The sequence below is a fragment of the Eretmochelys imbricata genome, chromosome 1 (genome assembly GCF_965152235.1).
Source record: "Eretmochelys imbricata isolate rEreImb1 chromosome 1, rEreImb1.hap1, whole genome shotgun sequence".
Taxonomy (NCBI): Eukaryota; Metazoa; Chordata; order Testudines; family Cheloniidae; genus Eretmochelys; species Eretmochelys imbricata.
Window position 1 is genome coordinate 310,106,266 of NC_135572.1, and position 24,604 is coordinate 310,130,869.

Consider the following 24,604-nt stretch of genomic DNA (forward strand, 5'->3'; position numbering starts at 1 on the left):
TTCTGTTATTTTCTTTGTTGGGCCCGTCCTGTAGTAGGTGACTTCTGGGTACTCTTCTGGCTCTGTCAATCTGTTTCTTTCACTTCAGCAGGTGGGTATTGTAGCTTTAAGAATGCTTGATAGAGAACTTGTAGGTGTTTGTCTCTGTCTGAGGGTTGGAGCAAATGCGGTTGTACCGTAGAGCTTGGCTGTGGACAATGTATCGTGTGGTGTGGTCTGGATGAAAGCTGGAGGCATACAGATAGGCATAGCAGTCTGTAGGTTTCCGATATAGGGTGGTGTTCATGTGACCATCGCTTATTAGCACCATAGTGTCCAGGAAGTGGAACTCTTGTGTGGACTGGTCCAGGGGGCTTCCTTGAATAATATTTTCTCATGTCCCTTATATTAAACTCTGCACTTCAGATAATCATTGCCTCCAGTTCATCTTTACTGTAGGGATTCCTTAATTTCATCATAGGGTGTCAAGTACAGATGTGAGTGTTGTCTCCATCTCTCCCCTCCCATGCAATTTGAATCCTATTTGAGCATGGATTGCCTGTATTTAAAAAAAAAAAAAAAAAAAAGCTGTTCTATACCCCATTCCTCTCATAAAAGATATCAGTCATGTAAGTGTCAGACCCGGGAGACACTGATTTATAATGACCGCTCATAACATGAGTTTTACAAGCCTTTCAGGTCCCTGCAGCAGCTCTACTTTAAAAGAAAAAATTGTGTTTCTGTTTGGTTCCCTCTCTCCAGGGTTGTTAAAAATAACATTTTTCTAGTTCTGTATGTCCTGGAAGATTAATTCTTTAAGCAGTTACTTGTTTACCTGTCCTTGCAATTCTGTCACTGAATGCAAATACAACTGATGATCCAGGAGACATTCCTTATAGCAGTATATTCTTGGATATGATGCAGAAGTCCAATCCCATGTAGTCCAATCCCATGCAGAAGTCCAATCCCTAGGTAAAATGCATTCCCCAGACTATGCTCTCCATCCATGTAAGCCTTCTTCATGGGCAAACTACGGCCTGCGGGCCGGATTCGGCCCCTTAGATTTTTGGATCCGGCCCGCAGATTTGCCATACCCACCTCATTCCCAGAAGCGGCCAGCACCACATCCCTGTGGCTCCTGGGGCGGAGCACTGCTTCTGCCTGTGGGTACCTCCCCCTGTCATAAATATAAAGGGAAGGGTAACCACCTTTCTGTATACAGTGCTATAAAATCCCTCCTGGCCAGAGGCAAAGTCTTTTTACCTGTAAAGGGTTAAGAAGCTCAGGTAACCTGGCTGGCACCTGACCCAAAATGACCAATGAGGGGACAAGATACTTTCAAATCTGGAGGGGGGGGGGGGGAGAAAGGCTTTTGTCTATCTGTCTGATACCTTTGTGGGGAACAGATCAAGGATGCAAGCCCTCCAACTCCCGTACAGTTAGTAAGTAATCTAGCTAGAAAATTGTTTTGGCTTGTGAAATTTGCTGTGCTGGAGGAAATGTGTATTCCTGTTCTTGTGTCTTTTTGTAACTTAAGGTTTTGTCTAGAGGGATTCTCTATGTTTTGAATCTGACTTCCTGTAAGATTATCTTCCATTCTGATCTTACAGAGTTGTTCTCTTATCTGTTTTTGTTCTTCTAATAAAGTTCTGTTTTTTAAGAATCTGATCAGGTTTTTGGGGTTTTAAAAATCCAAGGCTGGTTTGTGCTCATCTTGTTTATTCTCAAGCCTCCACAGGAAAGGATATTTTGGGGAATTAGGAATTCCAAGTGGCCATTTCCCTGTTCTTTGTCTAAATCACTTGGTGGCAGCATACTGTTCAAAGACAAGACGAAATTTGTGCCTTGGGAAAGTTTTAACCTAAGCTGGTAAAAATAAGCTTAGGGGGTCTTCATGCGGGTCCCCACATCTGTACCCTAGAGTTCAGAGTGGGGAAGGAACCTGGACACCCCCGAAGCTCCCATTGGCCAGGAATGGGGAACCGCAGCCAATGGGAGCTTCAGAGGAGGTACCCACAGGCAAGTGCAGCGTGTGGTGCTCTCTGCCCCACTCCCTCCTCCAGGGGCCACAGAGACGTGGTGCTGGCCACTTCCCGGAACAGGGCCAGGGAGCCTGTCCTGACCCCAGTGCGTGCCACTGCCACCCCAAAGCTGCTCCAGGTAAGCGGCGCCTGGCCAGAGCCCGAACCCCTCCTGCATCCCACACTCCAACTCCCTGCCCTGAGCCCCCTGCCTGCACCTCAGCCCCCCAAGCCTCCTGCTGCACCCCACACCCCAATCCCCTTCCCCGAGCCCCCTCGTACACGCTGCACCCCTGCTCTGCCCCAACCCCTTGCCCTGAGCCTCTTCCTGCACACCGCACCCCATCCCCCACACCAACTCTCTGCCCGACATTCATGGCCCTGCAAGCAATTTTCCCCACCCAGATGTGGCCCTCAGCCAAAAAGTTTGCCCACCCCTGTTGTAAGAAATTTCATCAGGCATTCTACTCTCAGAAGGTTCAAGTGTTGTAAACTGTAAACTAAAAAGTTAATCAGCTTGAAATAAAGATAGTAAAAACTGATATTCAGACAATAACCTTTTAGAGACAGCACTGTAACATTACCCTATCTATTAAACACAAAACAGACCATTCAAATGCAAAAAGTCTGAAGTATACACGGAACATAACTTAAAAGAAATTGAAAGTAAGAAGTTGTCACTAACAATTTTAGAGTGCCTTAAAGTCCTTTAAAAAGTACAAAACAAAACCAATAAATATCAATTTAATTACCAAAACACACTTAGTGATTTATTTCACTAGAAATATTACATATTCACCATTTTAGGCATGTTTTATGAAACAGAATACATTCCCTGCAAATCTCTAGATTTAAACAAAAACACTGAATAATTACACCATCCACATAAAGTCAACTTCAAATCTTGACAACACCAAGAATTTTCTTAACTTACGGTAAATCTCCTTTGTGCATAAAAGAAGATGTGAGTTGGGCAAAACTGAGGATGGCAACTCTGGTAAAGGTTTTGTTAGTGGAGTTTATTAAATTTTTGTTACATTAATGTTGCTGCCAGGATAGCGTTCTATCAACACTATGCCAATATTTATTTATGGAAGTATTTTTAAGAGTCTGCTATGGCAATCCAGAACTATAGACTGGGGTAGTACACATTTATTTCAATTTATATGTCATGTTACTAGCTTATACTTTTGTTTTAATTTTAGTAAAAGGGATGCAAACCATTGTAAAACAATGGTAAATAAAACAGATTTGGATAGAATCTGGAGCAGCACTGTCCTCAAGAATCTCATCTTTTTTTTAAAAAAATCCATAAATGTCACTGAGAAATATAAAGTGACAATTAAGCTGATTCAGAACATAATGTGTGAGCTTTTCCCTGCTGCTCTTCACTATTTCGCAAAAAAATTCCTAAAACTGTGTATCTTTGCTGGTCCCAGAGAGAAAACTCAAACACAGCATGTTGCCTACTGCTACATTAAAAACATTTTTATGTTTCTACAAAGATGCTTTAGATACACCCCTTTAATTTTCCATTTTAGAGGAAAGCAACATCTATTAGTTGTGAGGATACAATGACACTGCTGGAAGATTCCAAATTTCAAAAGCCCAGCTATGGCAACATCCCATTTATACTGTAAAAGTTCTGCTTAGATTTTAACTAGAATATGTTGCAATCAACAGACTAATTTTTAACATGCCTCAGTGTTCCACAAAAGGAACAGTTTAAGTGTTCGTAAAAATACCTCTGGTTCCTCACTGAAATAGTATATCAGTTTACCCAACATGCTGAACAGCAATAAATGGGAACATTGTCAACTAGGGCAGTGGTTCTCAGCTGGGGGACCTCAGACTACTATCTAAGGGGTCCACGAAAGGTTGTCATTACCATAGCACAGGGGTTTTCAACCTGTGGCCCGTGGACTCTTGGGGGTCCACAGGCTATGCCTAAGTTTTCCAAAGGGATCCGCGCACCTCCAGTAGAAATTTTTTTGAGGTCTGCATATGAAAGAAGGTGGGGAACCACTGAGCGAGGGCAATGTTAGGTTAAAAAATTCCTAGAAAAACTCAACATGACAAATTCCACTCTGTTCTTAAAGTCTGAGCGGACAACCCATTTTATTATTCTCAAACTATCAAATCAGACTCTAGACTTCAGATACATCCACCTACTGTACCAACACCATTTTATACAATTTAAATGATTAAAATGGAATATATTCTTACATTATAGTCCACTAATTGACTCTCTCTCATCCTATCCCCATTATCAGAGAAATTTAACATACAACTTATCCAATTATCTGCTGTAAGACTCTGGTATGCGATGATGGAAAAATACCCAGTGCTGCATTATGCAACAAGTATGTCCTCTTGGTGCTACAGTACTTGAAGATGTGGCTGTGGCTAAGCAGAGAAAAAGTTAATTAAATTAGGAATGCTACCCACTGTCTTATTCCACTTAAAACATTCAGCATGTTCAAAATTCTAGAAGTTTACTAATCATCTGCCTTCTTCTCACACAACATACTTACTATTTCAATGGAGCTCAAACTATTTTGCAAGACTAGTTTGTCTAATTTTATATTTGTCAACACGGAATATAATTTAAGAATTATTTACATGAAAAGTAAGGGTAATTAGATATTGATTATTTTTCATAAGTGAAATAAGAATTTGCTTTACAAACTTTAACTTGCATTTTGTGATCTAATCTGAAAAAAGGATGACACCGCTAATAGTGACAACGAAATATAAGCAAACTTTCATTTAGCTATACATTCCTGTCTGTCAACACAAAACTTTTGAGGCTATGCAGTAAGTTATCCCATAAATTTCAGAAGAAAATTCATAGCTGATATGACCACATTAGTTAACTCCCTCACTTAAATTTGACGTAATATTTTATTTATTTTTAATTTGATCTTCATAGAAAGAAGAGCAAAAACTTCAGTATAACAGTTCTTTAAACATACAAATAGGGATGTAAAAGGTTAACCGGTAACCCATTAACCCCAGCGGTTGGAGTGGGCGCCTAGGCCCAGCCTTAGTGACCCCAGCCTGAGCCGTGCCAGGCCCACCAGAGCTACCGCGGTACAGTTAAACGATTAAATATAATTTTAATTGTTTAACTGGTCAACTTTTTAAATTGCTATTTACATCCTTACATACAGTAGCTCTGCTACTACTAGAGCAATGCTAAAAACTTTGCACAGTTTGTTATCCAAGGCTGATGCAAATTCTAGTTTATAATGTCTCAGACTACTTATATAAGCTCAAATGGAAGATATTTTAATGAGTAGTCAGACTACTTTATGCTGGGCCTCAAAAGCATATTCAGCACACACTGCATAAATAAATGTACAGTACAGATCCAAGAATACAAAAGCAAATGACGGCACTTGTTAAACTGATATCATGCATCGACCTGCAATATCAGTTTTGGAAATACTATATATGAAACAATACAAATATACCAAAAATACAAGTCTTGGAATAACTTTGTTATTTAAAAGTAATGCTTGAAAAGTACATAAAGGATCACATGACCACCTGTTGTCTATTTTTGGAGTCTTTAACATGAGGTATGGGGGATTTTTTAGAATTGTTTGAATCACAGATATGTGGTTTTTTTTAATCTCAATTTAGAATACATTCCTCTACCAAACATACTTTGACAGTTACAGATGTACTTTCCCTCCGTTTTCAAAGAGGTTTTTTGTTTGATCACTTCCTTTTTTGTGCAGTTATATCTGTAATGCCACTGTTCAGGTTGGTAGAAACCCAATAATACAGTTTGTTATTTAACTTCTGCAAATCCAAAAAAAGGAGTACAAGCAAACCACAAACAAACAAACAACTTGTTTCTTAGGAAAGCACCTTCCAGCTCTCAAACGTTTATTGTTGCAAGGTCAGTCACATTTTGGGGCTTATTTACATTAAATCATTACTAAAAAATTAAAGCCTTAATGAACTTCTGAATCTGATGACTATTATTGTTTGAAAATGGAACTGCTGGTATCTACAATTATTTCCCTCTTTCTAGTGTGAGATTTAAAAAAAAAGATGAATAGCACTGGCTCTATAATGATATTTAAATCTAAGTTTTTTAAAAGAATGTAGAAGCTGTAATGCTTATTAGACTGATGTTATATGTTAGCTATAGAAAATTTAAGTGGCTTTGGTATTGGTGATCTCTACAGAGATTTTTCTTTCTTTTCAAAGAAAGTCAGACAGCCCAGTATTTTACTGCAATTTCCTGTTTTGCTTTTTTACCATGGTCAAATATCTTTTTAATTCTTCAAAGAGTATCTATAGGGAGTTTTTCAAATGCACTCAACTCCACTGGATTTAGATGGAAGTAAGGCACTTGTAAATTTCCCATCTAAACTATGTATAAAACCTGCTTGCCCATGGACAATGTTGCACAGAAGACACTTACTCAAGAAGCTTCACATGATTGTACTGCTACAAAAGCAACAATTCACTTAAAGAAGAGATCTGCCCCACGGTTATTTTTGGGAAGATAGGGAAAGAATGAGCTGCACTGCAAAAGTGATTTTTGGTTACGGTTGGGTTTTTGTTGTTTTTTTTGTGGTTGGTTGGGTCGGTTTTTTGGGGGGTGGGGGGTACAGGAGAGATTCTAGCATGTACACATAACCCGTCCTTCCTGTTTGCAATTTTTTTTTAAATTGTAAAATATACACTTTATATTCTTTGTCAAAGACTTAACATTGTTAAAAGAAATCCTTTTTAAAAAAATGGGGAAAATTTGTTTTTATTTTATTGTGAAGTCAGGTGACTGAAAACAGATAAACTGAAGCCCACTTCATCGGATGCATAGAATGGGACACATAGTAAGATATAGATATAGTGACAAAGCTCTGTCCTTCCCTCCGTGGATCCCACGTTTCCTGGCAGATTTCGCTAGCCTCAGAGACACACTGTGACCCTGCACGTAACCCTTCCCTCTCTAGAGAGAAGGGTCACAGTCTACTGAGCCATTTTCATCATAAGCCAGCGAGGGAGGTGAAGAGGAGTTATCTTTCCTTGCACCGTCTCTGTTGTCTCCCAGTCTCAGTGATTAATCAGGGGGCAAAGGTGGGGGGGGGTAGACCGGGCCCACCCTCTACTCCGGGCTCCAGCCCAGGGACCCTAATAGTATCAGTACCCTATGGTAGCTGACCTTTTAGAAACATTACATGTACAATTCCCTGGGCTACTTCCCCCACAGCAGCCCTCACTTCCTCAAGTTCCACTTCACCCTTACCTCAGGGCCTCCTTCCTTGTGCCTATATGGTGTGTACTACTCAGCCTCTCCAAAAGCGCAACTTCCTCCCACAGCTCCTGACATGCACACTCACCTGACTAACTGGGAGGCTTTTAACTAGTTTCAGCCAGCCCCTGATTGGCTTCAGGTGTCCCAATCAACCTAGCATTCTCCCTGCCTTCTGGAAAGTTCTTAATTGGCCCCATGTGTCTTAATTGACCTGGAGCAGCTTCCATTTCACTTTTTACCATCTCTGGTTAGCTAGGAGACACCATCCCTTTCTGGCAGAAAGACCTGGCCTTAGTTAATCATGCCTTCATCACCTTTCAGCTGGACTACAGCAATCCAATATACCTGGGGGTGAAACCTTCAGGTCTTAGGAAGCTCTAACCGATACAAAATACTGCAGTGCAGCTCCACAGCAACACAGGTTATCATAAGCAAATCACATTTGTCCCCTGCTCTCTATGCTGGCTTCCCATAGAATTATGGATCAAGTTCAAGGTCTTAGTTGTTATCTTCAAAGCACTTTCTGGCCTGGGCCCAGGATACCTAAAAGACCATTTAAAGGTCCAGGATAAAGATGCTGGTCAACAACTTTGCTCCTCTGGCATTGCTGAGAGTTCCATCATAACAGTAAAGCTCATCTGGGAAGAAGACAGAATCTTCCCCAAGTTAGTCCAAGACTGTGGAATCAACTCCCCCAGGAACTAAGCACTATCATAAACCTCACCACTTTCACCTCCAAGTGAAAGGTGCATTTCTTTGACCTTGCCTTCTCAAATATAAACACATAGCAACAGATATATTGAACAACCACCACCCAACCATAGCGAGAAACTCCATTCCATGTTTCTCCCTCTGGTAAGAGGATGAGCGAACAAACATGTGATAGATGTGTAAGCACACTGCTTACTGCACTACTGCAAGGTGCTCAGATACTACAGTGAATAGCATGGTATTAAAACCTGAATACAACAAAATACATTCCTACTCTGAGGACCTAAGACAGTGGTTCTCAACCAGGGGGTACTAAGAGGTTTTCCGGGGGGATACGCCACTCATCTGGGGGTTGCAGCACCCAGGTGTGGGGGGTGTTGAGAGATTGGTTGGGGGGGGGTCACAAGTGTAGGGCTGGCATTAGGGGTGACAAGCAGGGCAACTGACCAGGGGCCCCACAAAGCTAAGTTACATGCTTCAGCCCCATGGCCTGGGTTTGGGCTTCAGACAAGGCTCAAAGTGAAAAACAGGCTCAAGTATCACACTGAAATGTAAGTACAATATTTATATTCCAATCAATGTATTTTATTATATGGTAAAAATAAGAAAGTAAGCAATTTTTCAGTAAGAGCGTGCTATATTTCTGTATTTTTATGTTTGATTGTATAATCAAGTATCAGAGTAGCAGCCGTGTTAGTCTGTATTCACAAAAAGAAAAGGGAGGCTCGTTCACCTGCACATCTACCAATGTGATATATGCCATCATGTGCCAGCAATGCCCCTCTGCCATGTACATTGGTCATGCTGGACAGTCTCTACGTAAAAGAATAAATGGACACAAGTCAGACATCAAGAATTATAACATTCAAAAACCAGTCGGAGAACACTTCAATCTCTTTGGTCACTCAATTACAGACCTAAAAGTTGCAATTCTTCAACAAAAAAACGTCAAAAACAGACTCCAACGAGAGACTGCTGAATTGGAATTAATTTGCAAACTGGATACAATTAACTTAGGCTTGACTAAAGACTGGGAGTGGATGGGTCATTACACAAAGTAAAACTATTTCCCCATGTTTATTCCCCCCCCCCCCCGCCCCCGGCTGTTCCTGAGACATTCTTGTCAACTGCTGGAAATGGCCCACCTTGATTATCACTACAAAAGGTTCTCCCCCCCTTCCCCCACTCTCCTGCTAGTAATAGCTCACCTTAAGTGATCACTCTGGTTACAGTGTATACGGTAACACCCATGGTTTCATGTTCTGTGTATATATAAATCTCCCCATTGTATTTTCCACTGAATGCATCCGATGAAGTGAGCTGTAGCTCACGAAAGCTTATGCTCAAATAAATTTCTTAGTCTCTAAGGTGCCACAATTACTCCTTTTATAATCAAGTATTTTAAGTGAGGTGAAACTTGCAGTACGCAAGACTAATCAGACTCCTGAAATGGATACAGTAGTCTAGAAACGTTGGAACCACTGATCTAAGATAAACAGTTCAGATGGGGAACAGAAATAGAGTTTACGGACAAGATTACAATCATACAAAATGAAGTTATAAAATAACTGAAGTTTATGCATATATAATGTTCATTCCTCATTTTCTATTTTATTTATATTGCTTTTTGAAAGCAAGTGTTTTGTATCTAATTTTCTTTTTCCTTTTTTGTGTGGGAGAAAACATGTTAGAAATTTATCAGATTTTCTTAGAGACAGAGTTTAAGGCCTGATCATGTAGTCTCACCTCCTGTATTTCACAGGTCACCATCATCATCCAGCACCTGTACACTAAATCCAACAACCAAAATTAGACCAAAGTATCACAACCCATAGACTAGACTATTATGTGTCACAGGCAAGAACTGGAGGGACTGAGATGAACCAGTGCCCGAAGCCCCTGTAATGTCAGGAAAATGATTAAGTGAGATAAACTCAGATAACCCTGGCAAGTGATCCAACCCACACACTGCAGAAGGCGGCGAATATCTCGCCAATCCAGGTCACTGCCAATTTGATCTATAGGGAAAATTCCTTTCTGATCCCATAAAGGTTAACGGGCAGGTCTTGAGCACATGAGCAAGAACCAGCCAGCCAAGCACCTGGCAGAAAATGCTTGGTGCCACCTCAAAGCCCTAGCCCTCCTCATCCCATCTCCAACCATAGCCATCTCTGATGTTTCAGAAGAAGGAGATTTCATCTATCAGCCCTTTCATCTAATAACTTCAGAAAAACTGTCTACACTGTGCAGAAGTCACTGGCCTGAAATAGTTTATTAAGAATTTAGGATAATTTGGTTGAAGTGTTTAACTACTGTTGATAGGATTCAACCATGTAACAACTGTTAAAAAGAGAATTTTAAATAAGATACTTTCTAATATTAAAGTCATTTTAGACTGAAGCTATTTTAAGCTTTGTTTAATAATGAATCAGAAAATATGGTTCAGAGATGTGTGGACAGGGATGCAGGGTAGTATAAATCACAAAGCAGACTATAACCATTTTTGCTTATCCATTTTTCTGCAAACAACATTTCCCTCTCATTTACCAACTAAAAGCCAAAGGCAAACCCGACACTTGCACTAGAAGTGGGTCAGATTGACCATGCCCTGAAAACAGAAAAGGGAAGTACTGGTGAAGAGATGCAAAGTAATGATCTGGAAATAAAATTAAAATGCATTTTTTGTGGTGAGCGTTTCAGAGCTACAGAAGAGAAACCACCATGTTTTCCAGTCTCATTTCCAGATTAAAGTGACAGGTTTTAACACATGAGCTAGGTAATGAGAGGTTGACATGTTGCCACAAAGAGAATTAAATAAATTAGAACTAATATGGTAAACCATCCTAGAGGTTAGTCACATTACAAATAAAATAGCCAAAATGTGGGTGATTTAATGTGCAACAGTGCTGTTGAAGATGGGAGAAGCCTAGAAAACATGGAAATAAGCCAACATGCAACTTTGAGCAAAGTGACTTCATAGAACAGTATCAACTTTTGAAAGAACTGCCTGGCTCTCCGGACGACCTGTTGTTAAATGAGCCTTTCTTCAGTTACGTTCATCCTATTAGACAAGATTATATTTTAACTAGGAACTGCACATTAAAACAAACATTGCTTTCACATTTAAACACAAACATTTACAACTGGTTGAGACCCGCATTAGCCTGTAGTATTAAAGCATGCCAATGTCATTTTTTCACTGACTCATTCTTTAAAAAAAGAAAGTGGTGGACAATAAATCAAAGTGAGGTCAGTGATGCCAGGTGTAAGCAAGTCAGGTAAGGCATGAACTTGCCTTTTAAATTCACCCAATAGTAAGTAATTCCAGTAACGGTCTCAGTCACATCAGCACTGAAATCTTACAGAAATAAGTCTGTATAACCGCAAAAAATTTCATCTAAACACCTTGGGAAAGGTACTAATTCAATACTTTTCTCAGAACAAAGTAACTATTAAAACGGCAAGGACAATATAAAAGTGCATTCTCTGAGAATCACCTGTATTATGTCAAGTAATTATACAGTTCTCTCTGAGGAATTTGAGCATGCTCCCTTTTTCAGTGTTAGTTAACTGCACATAGAACAGCGCCACTTATGATTTCATATATTAAAAGTCAAGTACTGTTGGAAAGTCCATGAAACAGCAACTTTGGTGTGGCTTGCTAGATACCATTCAGATGAGATGGAAATTAGCTTTACAGAACAAGGCTTGACAAATGGAAGTAAAAAAATACAGAAAAAAAGCCTAGTCACTCTTAGATCTTAATGCCTTTATCAAAAAAATCAGCACCTTCATTATTACCTGCATAAAGCCAGCTGGGTGAACTGCCTTGTCTACCTGTTGGATGTACATGTTTAAGGATTTAACTTTTGCCTTGTTTTCTGAATATTCCACACTTACATGACAACTGAAATGGTTCATTTATTTGGTAGTATGCCAGCCTTTTGCTTCTTTAGTAAGCTGCCATTTTGGATTTCATAAAGATAGTTATACAGAAAAATGCATATACACAAAATGCATATTAAGAAGGCAATACAGAATTCTGAAAGCAAGCATTTTCAGGTACTGTAAGTTCAACAAGATGTTAAACTCTAGAGAGGGAGATTCCCAAGCATGTTTTTGGAAGGTTAGTTGCAGTGGAGAAGATAACTGAACAGAAGATAATTATTTCAACTTCAATGTGAAAAACTAATAGTACTGAATCAGTACTACTGATAGCTAGTAACTCATGAGGATTACAATTGATTAGATTATAATGGGTAGAAAACTCCATGCTGTAGAAGTATGATTTGTTGAACAGTTTTGTTATTCCCCACTCCCACCCCAAAATACAAGACCCTGAAGTTCTCAGTAATGTGCAAGATGCAGTACATGAGGAAAAAAATCAAATAATAACTGTGCATTCTGAATAAGACCACCAGTATTAGTACCAGTAAATTATTCCCTACATATTCACTTGCCAGTGGCAAGCAAGAATCTTTTCCTGGGCAGAGGCAGGCTTACCCCGATTTCTGCAGAATTTAAGCTTTCATAAAAAAATTCATTTTATGACAATTAAAAATGCTAGCTAAGGGCTTTTCCACACAAGGGAAAAGGCCCAGAATAATTACTGCAGAATAGCTAGTGCTGAATGGATCAACCTAATCCACAAAAAGGCACTTATAGTGCAGAATAAGAGTGTCCACACAGGGAGTCAGTGCCAAATAACTATTGCACTTAAAATTCACAACCTAGCTATTTTACACGAACTTCCCCATGACATTTCTGTGTAGAAAAGCCCTAAGTGTGACCCAGCATTGTCTTTCTGAATCTGCAGACAGGCTGAAATAACAGAAAAGTGTGAACTGCCAAAAGCACAAGTCCTGGCAACAGAACACAATTTGAGCAGCTAAGCTGTATGTGTTGGTAATGGTTCCTCAGCCTGGAAGATGAGAGAAATCCTTTCAAGCTTGTGTGGCCACTATGCGTATGCCTACACTGTATCTGGGAATGAGCTTCCCAACCCCAGTCGACAGACTTACGGTAATGGGGCTCATGCTAGTGTACTAAAAATAGCTGTAGACACTGGAGCTTGGACTGGAGCTTGGGCTTTCAAGACTGAGGGGAATAGGTGTGGGCTTGAGAGCCCAAGTGCCAGCCTGAGCCTCAACGTCAAAGCAACATTCACACAGCTATTTTTACTCTGTAGACCCAGACAGAGAGGCTCACTCCCAGATGTGGTGTAGACATGCCCAGAAGGGCTGGAGTAACCCAGGCTCCTTGGTCTCCAGCATGAAAGAGCTGACAGATCTATCCAGTGGACAGCTAAGACCAAATCACATGCAAATTTGGGCTAGGAGGCAGAAGAAACATGTGTTCTTAGAATTTGGGGAGACTCCACACAGAGCAGCATAGTATCAGTTCTGCAGCAAGATGGCCTTCAAGCAGCCACGGACTAAGAGGCAGGAACTAGTTTGAAACATAAAGCATTTTGAGACTTAACAATTAAAAATGCTATATAAGAGCTAAGTATTTATTATTATTATTATTAATTATTACAAGAACAGTTTCCATTCCATGAATATTTTTGTAAAAGATATATACTGTAGCTCAATCAGAAATTATGGCCCTGATGCAAGGATTATTGGATGAAATAGTATGGCCTCTGTTTTGCAGGAGGTCAGACTAGAGGATAATAGTCCTTTTTGTTATGAAGATCTATTAATCGCAACTTTACAGTTTGCCATATTTTAAATCTTCAAACTGGTATGTTTAATTTCTGGGGTGCTTCTGCTATCCTAATCCCACACAACAGCGTGCACACATTTGAGACTCTCATGGAGGAGGGTAAGGCAAGCATTCTTACCAATGACCTCCTGGATCATATGTCCAGGGCTACCGGTCAGGTGATATAATATACTTCATAATGTAAAAGTTTGTTGGAGGAGCTCACTACAACATCAGCTATTAAGTCTTAGGATGAGTGGGACTGAGGATATGCAGATTAGACAGATTATAATGCACTTGGTTATTGATATAAATTAAGTCTGTTTTTACATCACAGGGTACCATTTATCCATAAAAAGAACAGGAGTACTTGTGGCACCTTAGAGGCTAACAAATTTATTAGAGCATAAGCTTTCGTGGGCTACAGCCCACTTCATCGGATACACAGAATGGAACATATAGTAAGAATATATACACACACACACACATATATACACATATATACATTATATATATACATACACACACACACACACAGAAAGTGGAAGTTGCCATAGGACTCCTATTGTCTGCACATCCCAAGGAAGAAGCTCAGAAATTTGAGCACTCCTCGGCCAGGAAAAGCAGCTTTGTGAGGGGGAGGAGGAGGAGAGAGAGGAGACACGACAGGACGCAGGACAAAGGGACACTTTGCCAGCCGTGAGCAGCCCAACGGGCAGCGGAGCGGGGCTCTGCAGGATGAAGTACCGTGGGCACTGAGGTGCACAAACACAACGCTCCAGCCTGTGAGCAGCGCCTACAGCTGCATGCAAAGGCTGCAGCTCCCCGCCCCCGTGTTTATTGGGGGGGGGAGGGGACGCCACGAAAAGAGGCATGAAACCGAGACCCGGGCCCCCGCATTGGGGAAGGATCTAGCTCCCCCCCCCCACACACACACACCCTTCCAGGCCCCAACTGCTAAACCTAGAGGGAGCTCCCCAAGACCGGGCTCCGTGCAGGGGGCGGCTCCCCGGCCCGGCTCCGCTCCCCTTCCCCCGGGCCCCGTGCAGGCGGCGGCTGCTTGGGCCCCACGGGCAGCTCTAACCGCCCACCCGCGGCCGCCGAGGGGCTCGGGGCGGGGGGCGGGCCCAGCCGTACCCCGGCATTTACCTTCCCGGTACTTCCTGCGCAGCCGTCGGTGGACGCTTTTCACCACCCCGGAGAGCTTCTCCTGCTCCAGCTTCCTCTCCTGTTCCGGGGGCTGGGTCACGGTCACGGCAGCGGCGGCGACCCCGGGCCGCGGCTCGGGCTCCATGGTGTTACCGCGGCTCCTCCCCCTCCGTGCGCAGCCCGGCCGGGAGGCGAGAGTGCTCCGCTCTGTCTCTACGGCAGGTCAGAGCAAGCACTGGGCATGCGTGGTCATGTGATGTCCCGCCCTGCCTGCTGGGAAGTGTAGTCCTCAGTCATTGTCAGCGCAGGGGCACTCACAAGCCAGGGCCGGAGGCGGAGCTGCCTGAGGCCAGCCTTGTCTGCAGTGTAGTGGTGTGCGGCCCAGGACATTAGAGAGACATGGTGAGTGAGATAATATTTTGTATTGGACCAACTTCTGTTGGTGAGAGAGGCAAGCTTCTGAGCCACACAGAGCTCTTCTTCAGGTCTGGGCCAGGTACTCTGAGGTCACAGCCAAATGCAAGGTGGAACAGATTGGTAGCACGTGTTGTATGGGGTGGTTCAAGGTGAAGTGGCCCATTAACACCTTTGCAGTCATAGGACAAAAAGGGGGAGTTAATGGGCTACAGATTGTTGTAATAAGCCATAAATCCGATGTCTCTATTCAGTCCATTATTTTTTAGTGGCCAGCAGAGTTATGAATATAAGCTTCCAGGCTCATCATTTGAAAGTGTTGCGCAAGTTTCCTTTGAGGATGAGGCCTGATCAACTATCAAGTGATTGCTTTGTGAAAAGTGTTCACACACAGGTGGTAGAGTTTTTGTCTTCTATTATTTTCCTGTGGGAGTTCATTGGCGAGCCTAGTGATTGTCTGGTTTCACCCACATAGTTGTTATTGGGGAAGTTAGTGCACTGGATGAGGTACACCACATGTTGTGATAGGCATGTGTAGGACCCATGGATCTTGAAAGGTGTGTTGTGGTCGGGGCAGGGGAGAGTGTTGATCATGGTAGCAGTGGAGATATGTCTGCAGGTTTTGCATCTATTGTTCTGGCAGGGTCTGCTGTCACTTTGAGTTGGTGTGTCCTGGTCTATGGGGAGCTTGCTTCTTATGATCAGTTTGGAGAGATTAGGGGGTTGAAGGGCAGAAGAGATGGTTCAGGTAAGATTTCTTTTACGGTGGGGTCTGTGATGCTGTATGGTTGAAAATGACCACTTGTATCAGTGTTGCTATCTGTTTATATAATCGCAACAAAATTTATACAAAGTGTACCTTTATACAAAGTTGAAAGGTTATGATTTGCTAAATATGATTATCCTGTTTATAAGCATATATTATCTATCATAGTGACAGGTTTCAGAGTGGTAGCCGTGTTAGTCTGTATCAGCAAAAAAAAACAAAGGAGCACAAGGGATGGAAATTGTTGAAATCATGGTGGAATTCCTCAAGGGCTTCTTTTTCATGGGTCCAGATGAGGAATTCCACCATGATTTCAACAATTTCCATCCCACCATCAACCTCAGCCTAGACCAGTCCGCACAACAGATCCACTTCCTGGACACTACAGTGCTAATAAGCGATGGCCACATAAACACCACCCTATACCGGAAACCTACTGACCACTATACTTACCTACATGCTTCCAGCTTTCATCCAGACCACATGATCCATTTCTACAGCCAAGCTCTAAGATACAACCGCATTTGCTCCAATCCCTCAGACAGAGACAAACACCTACAAGATCTCTATCAAGCATTCTTAAAACTACAATACCCACTTGCTGAAGTGAAGAAATGGATTGACAGAGCCAGAGGAATATCCAGAAGTCACCTACTCCAGACAGGCCCAACAAAGAAAGTAACGGAATGCCACTAACCGTCACCTTCAGCCCCCAGCTTAAACCTCTCCAGCGCATCATCAAGGATCTACAACCTATCCTGAAGGATGATCCCTCACTCTCACAGATCTTGGGAGACAGGCCAGTCCTCACTTACAGACAGCCCCCAATCTGAAACAAATACTCACCGGCAACCACACACCAAAAACACTAACCTAGGAACCTATCCTTGCAACAAAGCCTGTTGCCAACTCTGTCCACATATATTTTCAAGGGACACCATCATAGGACCTAATCACATCAGCCACACCATAAGAGGCTCGTTCACCTGCACATCTACCAATGTGATATATGCCATCATGTACCAACAATGCCCCTCTGCCATGTACATTGGCCAAACCGGACAATGTCTATGCAATAGAATAAATGGACACAAATCAGATGTCAAGAATTATAACGTTCAAAAACCAGTCAGAGAGCACTTCAACCGCCCTGGTCACTCAATTTCTGATCTAAAAGTGGCTATTCTTCAACTAAAAGACTTCAAAAACAGACTCCAAGGAGAGACTGCTGAATTGAAATTAATTTGCAAATTGGATACAATTAACTTAGGCTTGAATAGAGACTGGGAGTGGTTGAGTCATTACACAAAGTAAAACTATTTCCCCTTGTTTATTACCTCCCCCCCGCACTGTTCCTCAGACGTTCTTGTTAACTGCTGGAAATGGCCCACCTTGATTATCACTCCAAAAGGTTTTCTTCTTTCGCGCCCCCCCCCCCACTCTCCTGCTGGTAATAGCTCATCTTAAGTGATCACTCTCCTTACAGTGTGCATGATAAACACCCATTTTTTCATGTTCTGTGTGTATATAAATCTCCTCACTGTATTTTCCACTGAATGCATCCGATGAAGTGAGCTGTAGCTCACGAAAGCTTATGCTCAAATAAATTGGTTAGTCTCTAAGGTGCCACAAGTATTCCTTTTCTTTTTAGGATTAGTAAGAAACTCACATATGGTGAAATAGGTTTGCATTAACATCTCTCTATATTGGTTGTCTGTACTAGAGCCAAGGGCTGGAATGCCTAAAGGGGACTGCGTTTGGCTTCTGGTTAACCAGTGTGGTACTGCAGAAGCTCTTCTGTTACTGGCTTGGTGAACCTAATTATAGAATAAATCACCAGCTTTGTGGATTGTCTTCCCTATTTCTTGCTGTCTGCTCTGAGAGCATTCTCAGTGTGGTCCAACCCCGGCACCCGGTCGCAAGGGTCCCCATGTAGTATGGGCCATGGTCTTATAAGTGCCTATCACGACATGTGGTGTACCTCATCCAGTGCTCTAAATGCCCCAATAAGAACAATGTGGGTGAAACCAGACAATCACTATGCTCTTGATTGATCTCGCACAAGAAAATGATCACTTGTGGGTGAGCACTTTTCACAAAGCAATCACTCTATATCTGACCTCTCAGTCCTAATTCTCAAAGGAAACCTGCACAACACTTTCAAAGATGAGCCTGGGAGCTTAAATTCATAACTTTGCTAGACACTAAGAATCCTGGTTTTAATAAAGACGCTAGATATATGCCTTATTACAACAATCTGTAACTCACTAACCCCCATTTTTGTCCTGTGACTACAGAGGTGTTAACGGGCCACTTCACCTTGTATGGTCCCTTAGAACAGGGGTTCTCATAACAAAATTTTTGGTGACCTCAGAGTGTGGCTACCAACTCTTGCTGGTGGCCACTCTGATAATTTTTCCCAAAATACTTAATTAACTTTAGGAAAAACAAATATGCACATATATGTGTCCAAATCGTTGTAATTTATTTATGTAGGATAGACTCAATAATAAAAATAATGTACAGTTGTCGCTATTCTTTACTGGACCTAAACAGAATAGAAACACAAATAAGGCGCTTTGCATGTTCTTGTTTGTTTTTTCTTGTTGTTTCTTTTGCTTTTTTGTTTTTTTAAGACTTGCTAGCTACTAAATCTGCTGTGAAAAGTGTTATTAGCAAACATACAAATATCACTTTTCACAGCAGAATTATTCAGTCCCGGCAAGCCCAGGGTCAAATTAAGCCCTGGATGGGGGAGGTGGGTATGGAGGCACCAGGGGTCAGGGGCAATCGGGCCCTGGGGGAGGTAGCAGAGGCCGGGGGTGATGTGGGGTAGGGAGTGAGCTCGGAACCACAGCCCGCCGTCGCACAGCCTGGGAAAGAGAGCCTGAATCTCCATGGCTGCCACCAGCCATCCCAGAGCTAGAGCCTGACCCCACCGACCCCAGGAAGGTAGGGAACTCACTGGCTGCCTGCTCCTCCAGCTTGTGTGTCTCCAGAGGGAGGCAGGGCCTAACCCAGAGGTGGGCAAACTACTGCCCACGGGCCACATCTGGCCCGTGGGACCGTTCTACCCGGCCCTTGACCTCCTGCCTGGGGAGGCTAGCCCTCAGCCCCACCCCAGGTGTCCCCTCACCCCCATAGTTACCCCGCCGTGTGGACAGCATGGCTGGCTCCGTCAGGGCAGCAGGGCTGCAAGCACCTGCCACTCTGAACGACATGGTAAGGGGGCGGTAGAGTTGCGTAGGGGGTTCTGGTGGGTAGGGGACAGGGAGCAGGGGGCCGTTGGATGGGGCCGAGGTTCTGGGGCAGGGCGATCAGGGGTCGGGGAACAGGTGGGGTTGGATAGGGCATGGGAGTCCCGGGGGGCCTGTCATGGGACAGGGGTGTGGATAGGGGTCAGGGCAGTCCAGGGACAGGGAGCAAGGGGAGGGGGTTGGATGGGTCGGAGGTTCTGAGGGGGGCAGTAAGGGGTGGGAAGTGGGTGGGGGTGGATAGAGGGCGGGGGCCAGGCTGTTTTGGGGGCACAGCCTTCCCTACCCAGCCCTCCATACAGTTTCACACCCCGATGTGGCTCTTGGGCCAAAAAGTTTGCCCACCCCTGGCCTAACCACTGTTGGTGGCCCTGGGGGAGGGGCTGCTGCGCCTCCCCCGCCCCCGCAATCACTGACCAGGAAGGTATGGCTGCAAGAAAAGCCCCTGGAGGCCGCATACAGTCACGGTGGCCACATTTGAGAAACGCTGCCTTAGAATACGTGCTAGCTACTTACACTACACTTTTTGTTCAATCTTGTATTTAGCTCTGACACTCTTAGGTCTGGTCTATACTGTAGACCTATATTGGTATAACTACGTTGCTCAGGGGTATAAAAAATCCATGCAGACAGTGCTACGTTGGTGGGGGAGCTTCTCCTGCTGACATAGCTACCGCCTCTCAGGGAGGTGGATTAACTAAACCAAAGGGAGAGTGCTCTCCCATTGGCTTATAAAGTCTTCATTAAAAGCGCTACAGTGGTGAAGCTGCACTGATGCAGCATTTTAAGTGTAGGCTTGCCCTTAGTACCTTTCAGACCCGAAGAAGAGTTTTGTGGAGCCCAAAAACTTGTTTCTCACACCAACTGAAGCTGGTCCAATAAAAGATATTATCTCATGCACCTTGTCTCTCAAGCCAGCCTAACTCACTGTATCCAGTGGGGCCTGATCCTGCACCATCACACCCTGTGGGAGTTCTGTACTGACTTCAGTGGGAATGCCCAGGTCTTTCAGGCAATCACCTGAAGGCTTTTCTTGGGGCCCCGGGAATAACTTACTTGTTTCAGCATCTGCTGTAAAATTCCCAGAGCCGCAAGTTCAAATTTCAGAATCCCCTTAAATTCCAAGGGAAATACAATGTGTTTCATGCAGCTTGTGTGTCTGCTTTCTGATGACAAGACCTCTGTAGTCACCGTACTGACTGCTCTACGGAGACTTTAAAGATCCCAAACCAGTTTTCACAAGAGGTGGAGCTTGCTCTAAGCTCCTTGGCTAAGTTTTGCACTCCCGCCACCCCTTCCTAACTCTTGCGGCTTGCTGTGGCCAAATTGGTTTCTACCCTCCTGTCAAGGTTCCTCCCCCACTCTGAACTCTAGGGTACAGATGTGGGGACCTGCATGAAAAACCTCCTAAGCTTATCTTTACCAGCTTAGGTCAAAACTTCCCCAAGGTACAAAGTATTCCACCCGTGGTCCTTGGAATGGCCGCTACCACCACCAAACTAATACTGGTTACTGGGGAAGAGCTGTTTGGACGCGTCTTTCCCCCCAAAATACTTCCCAAAACCCTGCACCCCACTTCCTGGACAAGGTTTGGTAAAAAGCCTCACCAATTTGCCTAGGTGACTACAGACCCAGACCCTTGGATCTTAAGAACAATGAACAATCCTCCCAACACTTGCACCCCCCCCTTTCCTGGGAAATGTTGGATAAAAAGCCTCACCAATTTGCATAGGTGACCACAGACCCAAACCCTTGGATCTGAGAACAATGAAAAAACATTCAGTTTTTTACAAGAAGACTTTTAATAGAAAATAGAAGTAAATAGAAATGAAGAAATCCCCCCTGTAAAATCAGGATGGTAGATATCTTACAGGGTAATTAGATTCAAAAACATAGAGAACCCCTCTAGGCAAAACCTTAAGTTACAGAAATAGTTATTCTATTCAGCACAATTCTTTTCTCAGCCATTTAAAGAAATCATAATCTAACACATACCTAGCTAGATTACTTACTAAAAGTTCTAAGACTCCATTCCTGGTCTATCCCTGGCCAAGCACAGCATACAGACAGACCCAGACCCTTTGTTTCTCTCCCTCCTCCCAGCTTTTGAAAGTATCTTGTCCCCTCATTGGTCATTTTGGTCAGGTGCCAGCGAGGTTACCTTTAGCTTCTTAACCCTTTACAGGTGAGAGGAGCTTTCCCCTGGCCAGGAGGGATTTCAAAGGGGTTTACCCTTCCCTTTATATTTATGACACCTCTGTCCCAAAGACAGCACCTTTTTTGTATATGGTCCTAGTTTGAGAGAGCCTACAACTCTGAGGCATAATCCTGTGTTGACTGATTTAGGTTTGTCTCTAGACAAGTACACTCAGATCTTCTGGAGGGGATCTTTTCACGATACTTACCAGCCTAGCCAGAGAGAGCAGATGATAAAAGTTGGCCATAATAGTGAATACACTCTGACAAATTGCATTCTGCAGATTTGACCTTGTCTTTTTCTCCCTAGGCTCTCTTCCCTCTTTTCTTTACATCACCATTGACTTTTCAGATTGTACCCAAGTGCCAAGGATCAGACAAGCAGGCTTATTTGAGCGGTGACAATTTAAATGGGTCAGATTTTACATCTCTCTGAAATAGGCCTGGTAAAATTGATCCTCCCCAGTGGAGAAAATTGTAAAAACTCCTTTAAAAATAATTCAGTTCAAAATAAGTGAATCTCTCTACCAAAGAGTAAGCCTTAGCAGGTCTGTCTCCTTACTCTGAACCTTCTGACCATCATAAACACTCTGAAAATATCCATTCTGCCTTTATAGAACTAACATTCCTGTTTCTGGGCTCGGTGCAACTCAGGCCAGTGGAAGTCAAGATATCTGTAGGCAACCCATCCCTCCCCACCTACCTTCTGCAGGCAGCTGCCTGGGCTGCTCTGATTTATGGCTGCCTGCAATAACTCCCTAAGTGCCATTCAGCAGCAGTGAGTAGCTAGAGTACAGTGTGCTCCAACAATGTAACCTCTCACCCTTGGTTCTCTGCATCAGAGACTGCTGTGTGGCAGCATATGACAGTTCTGCTAGCCCTATATCAAGGGAAGCCCCCTGTCATAAATATAAAGGAAAGGGTAAACACCTTTCAAATCCCTCCTGGCCAGAGGAAAAACCCTTTCACCTGTAAAGCTAGGATAACCTCGCTGGCACCTGACCAAAATGACCAACGAGGAGACAAGTTACTTTCAAAAGCTGGAGGGGGGAGAAACAAAGGTTCTCTCTGTCTGTCTGTGTGATGCTTTTGCCGGGGATAGAACAGGAATGGAGTCTTAGAACTTAGTAAGTAAGCTAGGTATGCATTAGATTCTGTTTTCTTTAAATGGCTGAGAAAGTAAGCTGTGCTGAATGGAATGTAGATTCCTGTTTTTGTGTCTTTTTGTAACTTAAGGTTTTGCCTAGAGGGATTCTCTATGTTTTGAATCTGATTACCCTGTAAGGTATTTACCATCCTGATTTTACAGAGGTGATCCTTTTACTTTTTCTTCTATTAAAATTCTTCTTTTAAGAACCTGATTGCTTTCTCATTGTTCTTAAGATCCAACAGTTTGGGTCTGTGTTCACCTATGCAAATTGGTGAGGATTTTTATCAAACCTTCCCCAGGAAAGGGAGTGTGTAGGGTTTGGGAGGATTTTGGGTGGAAAGACATTTCCACGCGGGCTCTTTCCCAGTTATATATCTGTTAGATGTTTGGTGGTGGCAGCAATAAAGTCCAAGGGCAAAAGGTAAAATAGTTTGTACCTTGGGGAAGTTTTAACGTAAGCTGGTAAAAATAAGCTTAGGGGGTTTTCATGCAGGTCCCCTCATCTGTACCCTAGAGTTCCGAGTGGGGAAGGAACCTTGACATGGTGGCAGAGCAGTGGGATTAACTTGAAATCATTTTGAGATCAATTTGAGATTTTTTTGAACCTGAAGCATAGATTTTAAAAGGAAATATTTTTCCTCCTTTGGGCTGCTGGAAAGCAGGTTTTAAGCTGAAAGCAGTTAGAGTTTTTTTTTCTCTGCTTGGGAGCCAGAGCAGAGACAAAAGGGGATTGTCTCTTGTGAGCTGGAGTTTTCTCTACCTAAAGGCAGGGTAGTATTGGTGATAAACTTCTGCATTAACAAAGCTGGAAGAATGGATACCAAATTGAATTTGCCCAAATGGAATTCCTTCATTGCAAGTGTCTCATAATTCAGAGACATCCTTTGTTTCTTCCTTTTGGGCCTGATCCTACAGTGAGGGCTGTCCAGGCAAACCCATGTACCTGCACCCAACCACCATTGAAGATAGGGTGCTGATTTATAGATCAAGGCGTTGATCTAGATTTACTCAGTAGATGTCTAAAAAGTTTGTTAGTCTCGCTTAGGTATTTTTAATCGACTAGTGCAAGTTTCTCACCAGTATGTTTATGTACCATTATATTTTCTGTTAGCTAGAAGATGTCAGATATTCTCATTTTCAATTAATTAAAAAAAATACAAGAACAAGAATAAGACGTAAATTAATAGAACAATTTGCTTTTGACATCAGGTCAAAGAATATAAACATAAGTCTATTGTGTTATTTATGCTTTTAGTTTCTGGCTTTTCTTTAAGCTTTGAAACTGTAAAGGTATAGTGTATGTCAATAAGGCATGAAACCAATGCATTACATAAATCAGTGGTTCTGCCTCATTTAGAATAGTGTGTATAGAATAGTGGTTATCCCATCTCACAAAAGGATAGTGCAGAAATAGATGGATTTCAGCACGTTATTAGAAGCATGGAAAAATTCTCATACGAAGAAAGATTGAAAAGATTTGGATTATTTACTTTGAAAGGAGATGAATAAGAGAGAACATAAAAATATTTAAAAGAAAGAATAATGGAGTTGACAGCATTAGTATCCCAAGAATTGGGAGCATCTTTAAATTGTAGGCACTTTGTGTGGGTCAGTTAAGTACAGACTCCGGTTCACCAGTGTAGAAAAGCAGGTGCACCTGTGTAGAAATGTTAGGACTGGTACCAATTTACAACTAATGACAACCACTGTTTCAGTACAATTTGGGATCTCTCTACTATTGTGTACTGCATCATTTTTTGTACTGCAGATATGACAGGCTGACTCATTGAATAAGTTGACCTTACACATTTTTGGGAACTACAAGTGCCAGAAAGAACTGGGAGAGGGAATGTCTTTCCAGCAGGTGCAGTAACCACTGAGAGACAAATGGAGCTGAGTGTCAGCTCGACCTCAAATAGCTTTCAAACTATTGGTGGCTCTAGAGAGAAGATTCAGCAAGAGTGTGGTAGGTGCAGATCC

General features: G+C 42.8%; 1 protein-coding gene across 1 annotated transcript in view; it reads right to left on the reverse strand.

Annotated features, from left to right (window-relative positions):
- The window catches only part of SAMTOR (S-adenosylmethionine sensor upstream of mTORC1), a 63,852-nt gene extending 48,794 nt beyond the window's left edge, over positions 1-15,058 (reverse strand). The window contains exon 1 of the mRNA XM_077834187.1: positions 14,845-15,058. Within this exon, the coding sequence (XP_077690313.1) occupies positions 14,845-14,989 (145 nt within the window). The 5' untranslated portion in view covers positions 14,990-15,058. The remainder of the gene's footprint in view (positions 1-14,844) is intronic.
- Between the last annotated feature and the right edge of the window lie 9,546 nt (positions 15,059-24,604).